Here is a 12133-nt window from a genome sequence, read left to right on the forward strand (position 1 = left end):
AAGATGACTTTACAGACAGGATTCACACAAAAAGAGGAATTAAAAATATAAAAAATGAGTTTTCAACTGACTTCAGTTTAGCTGCAGCAAAACAGAGATGAAGCATTATCCTGGATACAGCATTTCATGATGTACAGCCACTTAACCAATACTTTTAATTACACAATGGAGCTAACATAGAAGTTTAAGTGAATGAGTTTGCAGACTGAATAATAATCATATGACAAATTCTATTTACGGCTTATGGCTTCCCGTCAGAGCTATTCCACAGAAGAGCTTTCAGAATAATTTCCAAGACAAATTCCAGCATAATTAAACTTCTGACCATATGAATTTTTTCAATTTGCTTTCTCACTGATAGCACAGCAATGCAGCAATATGGAAATCCCAAACACCATTCAGCAGTGAAAGCACATCATGAATATTTTTGGGGCTATTCATAATCATTGTGGTGACACTGACTTTGTGAACTTCATTGGCAACACATTCATGTATTTACCAGAGACAGAATGGATTCAGGAGGAGAATCATTAAACGATCGGGACTTTAATGTTACCTGTTATAATCAGGTTTTAGTGATCAACAGCAAATATGTTTACATAGATTGAGGACTAAATGCAGGGCGGAATAGATTTTTGATTTGAGTGACAATTTCTTGAGCGTCTAGCAGACAGTGAATCAGCTACATTGAGTTATCAGCTGTGTCTGTGTTAATCACAGTGTTAGATAAGGGCTGCCAACAGAGGCAGAACTGAATTTAAATAAACTAAACAAACTGGGAGGAGATGGACCAGCTCTTATCTCTGGAAGCATAACGCAAGAGGATGAGGGAGCTAGGGAAGGTTTATTGTTTTTAGAATTGGATGCCACATTGGTAAGACATATAACTATGTGGCACATTAGTTCTTCAACACCAGCATAAACAGTATGTATGTTCCTCTTATTTCACACCAATCACACACAATGCAGATATGCCACTGAACTGCATTTAAAGATATGGGAAACATATTTAAATTTAAATTTACCACCTCCTTATTATATCAAATAGAAACTACAGCTGCTATTGTTACCAGCATCCTAATTTTCTATTTCCTTCTACACTCTGGCTTCTCTCTTTACACTCACCATAGTCACCGGTGTGGTTCCTGCGGGACCTGTCTGCCTGGCCTGCCCCATGGGTCCTCCTGTGGGTCCCATCTGCCCTGGCTTGGCTGGGCCTTGCCCAATGCCCATGCCTTGTCCCTGGGCTGGAGGCTGTTGCTGAAGGCCAGTGGTTGATGTGACACCAGGCTGCCCGGGCCTGGCTGCTGCTGTCTGTGCTTGTTGTTGGAGCTGGGTCCTCTGTCCTGGAGCGCTGTCTGTCTGGGAACCTGGACCACCCTGTCGTCCTGATCCTACAGGCCCACCAGCAGGGCCCTGAGCCCGTCCAGTGCTGCTACCAGATCTGGAGGAGCCTGGGTGGAGCAGGAGACGGTAAAAGCAGTTTTATTTTAATTTTATGAAACGTTTGTGCTCATTGTTTTGAAAATGTCCAATCCTCTATTCAGGAGGCACCTTTTACCATAGATAAAATTATTTCCATATCTTAATATCCATATTTTATCTGAGGCTTTTATATGGTGTCAAAATGCAGGGAATTATTGACAGCACTAAGTAATCATGTGAGCCAAAAGGTTTCAGTCAATACTTCTGTTATTTGCCTTATTGTATAGGAACAGTGCCTGGATAGAAAACCACCTCTCATTCAAAAGGCTAACTGATGAAGCCTTTCGGATGGGGGGTGAAACGCCTTCAAGATCCTATCACCTTTGGTATTCTGCTTTTGTACAATTAAAACTGATATCGTCTGATTATGGAAGTGCAGTGTTTAATTTACAGTTTCACATTATTAGAACAGCCTTTCAGTTTTTGTTGGATTGTATACAAAAGCAACTGACAGGAACAGCAGGAATGAAAACAGAAAGTCACATGCAACAAATGTAGTGAGCAAAGATCAAACCAGCGAGTTAATGAGTACACTAAGAACACAGCCACAGTGCTGCCCTGGGAGAAAAATAATTCCTTCATAAGGTTACGCTTGATATAGTTAATTAAAAACTATAAATCCCTAAGGGGAAAGATAATTGTAAAAGAGCATCAAACTTTACACTCAACAACAGGGAATATTACACATTTCTGCCTCAGACCTAAATAAGAAATTCATGAGCGTCAGATCCAAGACTTATTTGTGCTCCAGTAATACTTGGAGGACCTAGCATAGTTTTAAACATGTATCGGGATACAATTATTCAATATTTGTGGTCTGAGGTGGGTAATAGTGAAGTAAAATTCATATTTCAGGAACAGATCATAAACAAAATAGATGAGATTAATTTCTCTCTTTGCTTTACTATACAAGAACTGGTAAATTACAAACATTAAAAGAGAAAGTTCTGGATTAAAAGACTAAAAGGGTGTAATGTGTCTGCTTTTTTGTTTAATTAATTGGGTGTAAATTATAAATGAGGCTGTTGCTTATCAGATCATAGACGTTAATTTCTTTTAAATTAAGACATTTTGGCACCACTCCTTAGCATGGACAGGTGCCAGACTGTCCACGCTGGGCAGAATCTAAATGAGGTCTAATATTGTGTTAGTCATAACACTGAGTGAACAAATGTTTTTTTAAATGTGTATTTTCTACTTTTTCCAAATGCAGAAAGTAATAATGTAATAAATTCATGCATCAGTCAAACAAGTAAATTAGCCAAATCCTTAGTTGCAATTATTTAATAAACTTTGTTCTGTCAGTAATTTAGGATATACACAGAGCAAAGATCAAAGCAGTAGCTTTAATGTTGTGGTGGACAAATGGATCAGGAGGGCCACTCTGACTGGTCTGCAGCTTTGCAGCCCCTTAGACAGCAAGCTGTAATGCACTGTGGTCTGACACCTGTCAATCATGGCCAGCATTACATTTTCTGGGCCATGCTGACCCACGTTTACCACAACATTAAAAACACCAGGTGGTCATAAAATAGCTTTTATGCCAAGTGTAAATGTAATCTGTATGTACCTGGTTGGCCCTGCATGTCCATTGGCTGCTGGGACTTGCTGCGTGACGACCGGTGTGGATCCCCCTGTCTGGAGGAACGCTGGCTATGGTGGTGACCAGATGGATCCCTTGAATAGTCTGAAGAGTGGTACCCTGCGGATCTTGACTCACCACGTCTTCCTGAAGATGAAGATCTCCCTGATGGATCATGGCGCACTGATGGGTCTTTGGGGTGCCCCTTAGATGACCTTGAAGATCTAGGTTCATCTGAATGACGTGACGAAGATGAGTGACGACTAGCGCTGCCATGGTGCCGGTGGTCACGGGATGACGAATGCCGCCCTCCATGGCCGTACTCATCTTGGGGCCACAGGTCCTCCTCGGGAGGCTCATCATAATCATGGTAGGTGTGTTTGACAGTGTGCCGGCTCCTCCCAGTTGAATGACTGCTGCCGTAGTGTCGAGAACTGGAGCGTGGCTTCTCAAACCAGTCCGTTTCTTCTTGGCCCAGATGGTAGGCTTTGGAAACCGAGAGCAGATCACAGTCAATCTCCATGTCGTTTGGAGACAGCGGCATGCAGGCTGAGAGAAGGAAGGAGGCAGAAGAAGAAGACCAACCACATGCAAAAGAAAAGAAGAAGGGAGGAGACACAGAAAGAAAGGCAGAAAATAAAAATAAAAGTTTTACATCCATGCAGATTACACTTCACGTTGCCTTCACATGGTACAAGACAATATAAACAGGATAAAACAAACACTGCAAAAGTCCCCATGTTGGCATCTCAGTTTCTAATTTAAATACAAATTTATGCATAGTAAATGAAGAACTGCCCAGCAAAGAGCAATCTTTATATTGTTGATGTTATGAATGTGGTTTAATTATTGTATTGAGACAATACATGTCCTCTAAAAGATAAAGTTTGAATATTGTAATGCAATAAGGAACTGTTTTGCAGTGTGGACACAGAATTCATAAATCAAAATACATGTAAACAAAACACTGCCAAAAACATAATTAAAGATAAAATCCTGTAAAGGAAAAAAAACAACACATCCGAGGCGTGCAAAGAAGACCTTTCAAGTGAATCAGAGTGTAGCGAACGAAGAGAACGACCACGTCGAAGAACCATGCGAGTATTGGACAGACAGACGACTGGACGAACAGGCGGAAGGACGGACAGGCAGGCAGACAGACAGACAGCAGTCCACTGATAAGAGAGCTCCAAGTGACTCTCAGGAAGAAGAAAACATCAGCATGCAACAACTATCTCTGTCTCTCTTTTTCTTTCTCTTTGCTAAACCTAGCCTCTGGGTGGGTGGGGGATGTTTAGATAAACGGTGGGGGCAGTAGTAGATAGTGAGACTGTGTGGGCATTCAGCTCCCACAATTACCTTCGCTGTCTGACACAGCGCAATGATAATCGTCTATAATGTATGTATCATCCGATTTGTAGACATGAGTCCGGGGAAGGTCCCGTATGTGGTCTTGTACATCTGGCAGCGAGTGGCTTGAACCATAATGGCCATAATAGTACTGATATCTACTGCTGCGACTGTCATACGGGTCGGGACCTAAGCTTGATGATCGGCCAGAACCCATGAACCTCCCCAAGGGACTGAGTGGACTCTCCTCTTCAGAGTACTGCCGGGTTGGGTGCCGGCCCCGGGTGTAGCCAGATCGGTAGGAGCGATCATCCCTTTCATAGGATCTGCTGCGATAGCCAGAGTAGTCCCTGGCTGAGATCTTGTCCATGCCATAGCCAGTGGAACGAGAGCGACCGGTGGAGGTGTAGTAAATCCGATCGTCCTCATCCACCATCGACCCATAGTATCGACTACCATCAGAAGTGGCTCTGCTGCTTTCATATGCACTCCTCTTAAAGCCGTAATCCTCGATCAGCTGGCGCCCTCGAATGTGGGAGGAAGGGTAAGCCCCACCTGTTGCTGAGGAATAGGAAGCTAGGTCTGCCTCCACATCCCGAGCTTCTTCAATGGGGGAAAACTTGGAGATTTTTTGCTCCAAACTCCCCAGTTTCCTGTGCTTGCTGCGCTTGGACGACATGACAGCAGGAGCCAGAAGGCCTCTGGAGGATGGCGAAGGTTTCTGTACCCCGGAGTGGATGCTGCCATATTTGTAGTCGTAGTCATAGTAATAGGAGGATCCCCCACCCATGCTAGCGCTCACGCTGCTGCTGCTGCCCCCTAGTGGTCCGTGCCTGTAGCTGCTCTTACCCCTGCCATGGTGGTCGTACAGCTCTTCCTGCATCGCTGCTTCCTCCTCAGGTGCCCTGCCGTACGAGGAGCTGCCAATTCCCCCACGCGTTGTGCTGCCAATGGTGCTGCTGTGACCGTGGATGTCGCCTGGGTAGCGCCCACTGCCGCCATGATGCATCATGTCACCTGTCATCGTGCCCAGCCCATCTTTAGCCGTCAGCTCACTTACATCATCGATCATCATGTAGTTCCTTGGGATGTTTTGTTCTAAGCCAGGAGCCCCGTACATCCCATCTGCTGTACTGTAGGTGGAGGGACTATCTACAGAGTGCCCATAAGCACTGGAAGCTGTAGAAGTGTACAGTCCATAAGAGCTGGCTGTGGTGGTGGTGTAGCCATAAGTATTAGCAGTGGTTGTGGTATACTGGCTATACGAATTAGCTAATGTTGAAGTATACTGGCCATAAGTGCTGGGTGGCATGGTAGAGTACCCACCATAACTGCTGGAGACTGGTGCTGAGCCATAGGGCCCATAGGAGCTGGCCATGGTTGTTGTTCCAGTGTACTGACCATAAGAAGGGGCTGCACTGGAATAGGTCATGTCCTGGGCTGTGGTTGTGACCACAACTGTGGGGTTACTAATCGTCTCATAGTTGGTGGGCATCTTGTGCTCCAGATCAGCAAGTGAAGTCTGCCTAGGTCTTCCAGGATGAACTGTCAGGATATCGGCTTGGGGCTGCCCTGGGTATGGGGTGGTCTGGCTGGGGTATGAGGACACAGCACTGGGATATGGTGAGCTGTGGGTGGGGTATGGGGGCTGACCCGGTGGTGCAGGCCCAAAGCCTGTATGCCCTGCCTGGGGCTGAGCCTGAGGGGCAGTTGGTAACCCCATGTCTGTCTGGGGGTATGGGGGCTGGGTTTGGGGGTAAGTGTGGGAAGGATAAGAGGTCTGAGACTGATAAGAAGGTCCTGCATGGGGGGCATGGCTCTGGAGAGGTGTGGGCTGTGGCAGTGCCTGGGACTGAGACACTGTTGGATAGGGAGGCTGGTTGAATGTTGAAGATTGATATGGCACACTTGGTTGAGTTGGTGCTACCGGTTGGCTCTGTGGGTACTGACAGGAGAGGAAAGATGAGGTGGGTGGGTACTGAGCTGATGTGTTCAGATCACTGGTGAACTGGCTGAGAGGGGCAGTGCTTGGCCTTGTTGTCAGTAGCCCATTGGTCTCATGTGATGCAGCTGCAGCTGCTAAACGTAGGTTATTTAACTCGCTATCAGACATATAGTCTCTAGTGTCACCCATACACCTCAGATAGGCAATATCCCTCCTTTCCCTTTCCTTGACCAGTGTCTCTTTTCTTTGGTGGATCCCCAGCTCTAGGTATCTCAGTTTAGCATCAATCTCTTTCTCTTCCTCCTCCAGTTCAGCTTGCTGCTTTCTCAGTTTGGTTGACTCTTGCTCCACAGCTTTCAGCTCGTGAGTGAGGTCTTTAAGGAGGCTGGCTTTAGCAGCTAGGCCAGATCTGGAGCTGGGCTTGAGGCTGGGCACGGAGGGCAGGTAGACCTGTTGGAGGGCTGGTGTCATCATGGGCAGATGAGCTGATGCAGTGGTCTCCTCTGGAGGAGGACTTGGCAGGGTTCGCTTGACTTTACGCAAAAGTGAGCTCTGCTGTAGGGCTGCCAGCTGTAGAGAGAGAAAGGGGGAAGGAAGAATGGTATAGCAAGAGAATATGGGGAGACAAAGAAGCATGGAAAGAAATGGTTTGGACAGGTAAAACGGAAGAACAGAAAAGTGTGGAGAGTAATCAATGTGACAACAGTGAGAAAGTTACATAGAGTGGGATGGGAGATAGGACAGTGGTTAGACGGCAGGGTAAGGGAAAGTAAGGATAAACAAGACAAATGAAAATGTTAACATGAAAGGTTAAAAATGAAAGCATGTAGATGAATAAGGAAGGAGAAAGAAGACAGCAATTGATGAAAAGAGAAAAAAATGGGGAAAAAAATTAATGTAGATAAAAGTGAACAGGGGTAAAGTGTGATGTAGGAAGACAAGAACATTTAAATTGAAAAAAGAGAACGAGTATAAGAAATAGGAAAAGTGGAAATTGACCGTGAAGGAAAACAGTAAGGGGATGAGATGTACAGAACAGGAGGAAAAGAAGAGAGGAAAACTCAAAAAGAGAAAAAGGTCAAGGTACAAAAGAAATGAGGAGAAGACACAAGGGAGACAAAGGATACACATATAGACACAGAGACAAGGATGACAGGAAACAAGAGTGGAGTCTATGTTAGAAGACATACAACACATTAAAATTAGTGGCAGTCATGGTGTAATAATGTTAATGGGATACACACAAAGCTAACAGCTTGAATCATCTGGAAACCCTTCAATTTGTCAAACTTGAACCCTATTTTATGAAAGTCTGAGGATAGGCTGAACAGGTCGACCTGAACTAAACACTGGGACAATTGATTTGTGGTAAGAATTTATCAAGGAATAAAGGTAATTGTGTGACATTTGTATAAACAGAACAGCTTAGTAAAATTCTGCAAAGTAATCGAATGGTGACTGTTAAGGAATAAATCTTTCTTTAGTGATTAATTAGGAGGTTATCATGAAGTGGCCAATTTACAATATAGTACTTGCTTTTGAGTCAGTATGGACCAAAGCCCTTAAGGGGTGTTACCAAGACCTTGTTGAATCCACGTCACGTTGTGTTTATGCTCTTCTGGAGACAAAATAAAAGAGGTTGTTTTGTGCTGTTTCCATATGTTGAATTGCTTTTTAACGTTTTTATTTTTCAAATGACCTGCCTTCTAGTTAAAACTCTCAAAAACGAAACAAAAAGATTGAATAAAAGATAAGAATTTTAGTGCATTAAATTGCTCAATCTGACTGAACAATATGAAACTTGTGAAAAAGTGTGTGATTTGTCCAATCTATATTGTTCAGATGAGTCAGTGTTGTCCTGTGGTTAATCAATATCATGAATGACATGAATGCATGTGGATTTATCTCTGTTTTTTCATGTGTGCTTCCTTATCCTGACTGTATTTTGAATTTGTAATTAGATCACACAGTGTGTCATGTATTGTTTATCATGTCAATCTGTGAGGGGGCTGTAGCATAAAATAAAATCCCCACAGGGACTTTTTAATCAGATAATCTTAGCATGTGGGCAGTGAAAACATACTCCTTGCACATCAAAGGATTAGCAGAGAAAATTTGGGTAGAGCATGGAATAAGATCTATGCATAACAAGAGGGTTATTAATTACAACATTCACTTAATAACTACCATCTGCAGTAGGAAGAAAACGTATAAGAACCTTTTGGAGTTTCATTGATTTCTGCAATAATTTGTCATAAAATGTGATCTGAGCTTCATCTAAATCAAGAATGTTACCAAATATATGTGCCTAAAATAATAACACAAAAAATTCAAAATGTTCATGTATTTTTTGAGAACAACCATAAAAACCTCTTAGTGCTTGTGGAGAAAGTATGTGAACCCTTGGAATTGATAACTAGTTTACCATCCCTATGGCAGCAATAAGGCGCTTCCTGTAACTGCGCATCAGACCTGGACATTGTTCATGAGGAATTGTAGCCCATTTTATCTGGTGGAACTGCTTTAGCTCTGTCATGTCGTGCCCTTTTAATGCCAAATGTAGAGCTGTGTGTTTCTTCCAAAAATGTAATTCTTAGTTTCATCAGTCCACAAAACATTTTGCCAATACTACTTTGGAGTGTCAATGTGCTCTTCGGCAAACTTGGGGTTGTTTCTTTACCTCACTGATAAGTTTGTTGTGCTCTTGGGGTTATTTTGACTGACTGCCCAATTCTTAGAGTAGCCACAGTCCCAAAGTATCGCCATTTGTAGATTGTTTCCCTGACTGTAGACTGGTGAATTTTTAAAGTCTTTGACATCACTTTGTAACCCTTTCCAGCTTAATGTAAATCAATAATTCTTGATTGTACATCCTCTGAAAGCTTTGATCAGGGATGGCTCCTGTTAACGTATTCTTCTTGTGCGGAGGGTTTACATACTTTTTTCCACTACCACGCTTTTGAAGGTTTTCAATGTCTTCAATGTCAAACTGTAAAAAATATACATGAACATTATAACTGCTGCATTTTAAAATACAATACTTACTTATGCATCTATTTTTTTATTAATCTAATCTATTAAGTGTACTACTATTTGACTTAGTTTATGGTCAATCAGTTGTAGAACTTCTTTTGCCAGATATAAATAAAGCACTGAAAAATCTCAGCAGGTAATTCCACTTTGCACTCCCCTACATAAGAGTAACACTTGTTTCAAAGTAGGGATGCAGTAGACTTAATAAAGTCAGTATGCCCTAGAGGAGTTAAACACAAAACAATCATAACATTTAAAAAATCCATAACAAAGGGAATTCGCATCACAGCATTCACATAAATAATTCATAGGGCTCACAAAATAAAAACAGGGAATAGTTTCACGCATAGAGGCCATTCAGTACTAGTGCCTTTGGCAAGTCCTCCTATGACCAACCTATAAGTGAGTCAAACTATTCTTTTCAGCAAATATAATAACTGTCTGAGCTTATATCTGAGCCATAGGTGATCATTTTTCATTCTGCCTGTTCATATTGGTTTAACAAATATACTGGTACATTATTGATTCTAATCAATATTTGGCGTCAGTCATGACTGCAAGAAGCCCTGGAGATAAATGACCTTTGTGGGGTTGCAACATTAGCTAGCATCACTAGAATCAGCATGAAAGATATACGGTAAGATATAAAAAGACATCTAAACAGGCATTGCAACTTAGTTTTGGGAGATACCAAGAAATGCTTCAATCAAATATTCGTGATAGTCAGGGATAATTTTATTTTTAACCGAAATGTGTTGTTTTTGCTATCTGGAACTAAGTATTAGTATTAGGCCTCAAACTAAGTAAGCCCTATTAACTATAAGCCCTATAACTAGTCGGTAGTCCGAAGTATGCTTTTGTATTACAAACTACTTTAGTGGCAGTCTTAAAAGGTATAAATGTAATCTGTTTTAAGGTTTATTGTTTCTTAACACAGCCAGTCCATCGAAAATACAAGCATTTGCTCTTGTTAGCTGATAATGTTTTGCCCATAAAATTTGTTTCATTTGTGGAAACCTTATCTTCACTGCTTCAATCGCTTTATTGTCTAAATAAAATAAAAAAAAATTTCAGTTTGAGCCTGGTTTGAGTAACTTTACCTGGTTCTGGAGTGCTTGTTGTTGATACAGAGACAGCCTGGCCTTGGTGTGCTCATCTGTGGTAGGGCTGAGGGGCTTTGGGTCTGACATAGATCTTTGAGTGTTCTTGATGGGTCGGGGCATAGATGGGTGTCTTTGGGGGGACTCAGCTGTGTACGATTTCTGCTGAGGTGTGACATGGGCCTTGTTGAGTCTCTCACTGGACAGAGATGCCTCCAGCAGGCGATGTGGGGACACTGGGGAGACAGGAGAGTAGAGGACTTGTGGAGATTTCGGGGCTGTCTGCTGCTGCCGAATGATGCTAGAGATTGACTCATTGTGGAGGTGGTTGTGAGGCTGGTAGTTGATGTCAAGTGGGTCAGGACGACGTCGCTCAAACTTGGCTGCATTTGCTGCAATATGCTGATGCTGGCGCTGCTGGGTCAGAAGATCGGCAGAACTGGATTGTTGTGTTCCGGTAGAGGAAGAATATGGACTGATTGTAGTTGGTACACTGAGCTGAGGAGCTACAACACCCTGCGACTGGGCTTCTGGGTCAGTCTGGCATGCTAAAGACTGTCCTTTTTGGGTCCGCTCTGGTCCGGAGATATAGTGCACAATCTCTACTTTATTTGGATCTGGAACTGTCACATGGATTGCTGGGGACACTCTTCCTAGATGCTCCACTTCAGTCTGGCAAGACATTTCCCTGATGGTCTGAATGGCAATACTGGACGATACCATCTTTGGTGTGTCGGTTTTAGTGTCAGTAGTTGCACTTGTTGTGACAGCAGTGCTTCCGGTGGACTCAGCATGCCGGGAGAAACGCGAGCGTCTTCTGCGAACTGGCTGTTCCGTCTTGTCCTCGTCATCATCTGTCTGGACAGAGCAGTCAACACTGCGCCCACGCCTCCTTGTGCGATGTCGCATCATGTACCTGGTAATGAAGAACAATATAATGCTTTATATTATGATCTGTATTTCTTTAAACATAAAGCATAGCAGTAGAAATACTTGGTTAGCTGCTCTCTTGTTAAATAAACACACATACACACAAACCTATTCATCCCCATCCACCCACTGTACACGTTTTAAAGAAATCTCTTCACTCATTCACTACAATCCACCAACACACACATCTTTACCTCTCCTCCCCATCTTCATCATCCGTCTGCACACAGCTGTCCACAATCCTGCGGGGGGATCCGTAGAACATCACACTGTCTCCATCCATACTGTCTCTGCTCAGCCTGGTCATGGAGCTATGTTTCCTCATATTGTTCCTTGTCTCCATGTGCTCCTCCACCTGACTCCTTAAACACATCTCTGATGAGGAATTGGGGAGTGAACGAGAGCTCATCTGAGAATCAATGTAGGGGTGCAGGGGCTGTCCACTTAAATCCAGCTGTAGAAAACAAGGATTGTTTTAAGATTAGTTGTTGATAATTTTACCCCATCATACACACACAATTGACTGAGTCATAACTATAAAGGTCTTACAATTGCACCTTAGCACATCATAGTATAAATATCTTGTGCACTATATGTTGTTTTCTATGTCATCAAAATTTATTGTAAAGACACAATTTATTTTTACTAGACCATTTAATTATAAAATAAACGTTTTGATAGTGTCAGGTAGGCATGTGTATCACAGGC

The 12133-nt window shown here is 42.8% G+C and overlaps 1 protein-coding gene across 1 annotated transcript in view; it reads right to left on the bottom strand.

Moving 5' to 3' along the window:
- The window catches only part of bsna (bassoon presynaptic cytomatrix protein a), a 105749-nt gene that overhangs the window by 8548 nt on the left and 85068 nt on the right, over positions 1 to 12133 (bottom strand). The window contains exons 9-13 of the mRNA XM_026367009.1: positions 11620 to 11879; positions 10496 to 11411; positions 4427 to 6932; positions 3056 to 3553; positions 1126 to 1454 (exon numbers count right to left, since the gene is read on the bottom strand). Of these exons, the coding sequence (XP_026222794.1) occupies positions 1126 to 1454; positions 3056 to 3553; positions 4427 to 6932; positions 10496 to 11411; positions 11620 to 11879 (4509 nt within the window). The remainder of the gene's footprint in view (positions 1 to 1125; positions 1455 to 3055; positions 3554 to 4426; positions 6933 to 10495; positions 11412 to 11619; positions 11880 to 12133) is intronic.

Source organism: Anabas testudineus, chromosome 7, assembly GCF_900324465.2.
Source record: "Anabas testudineus chromosome 7, fAnaTes1.2, whole genome shotgun sequence".
Classification (NCBI taxonomy): domain Eukaryota; kingdom Metazoa; phylum Chordata; class Actinopteri; order Anabantiformes; family Anabantidae; genus Anabas; species Anabas testudineus.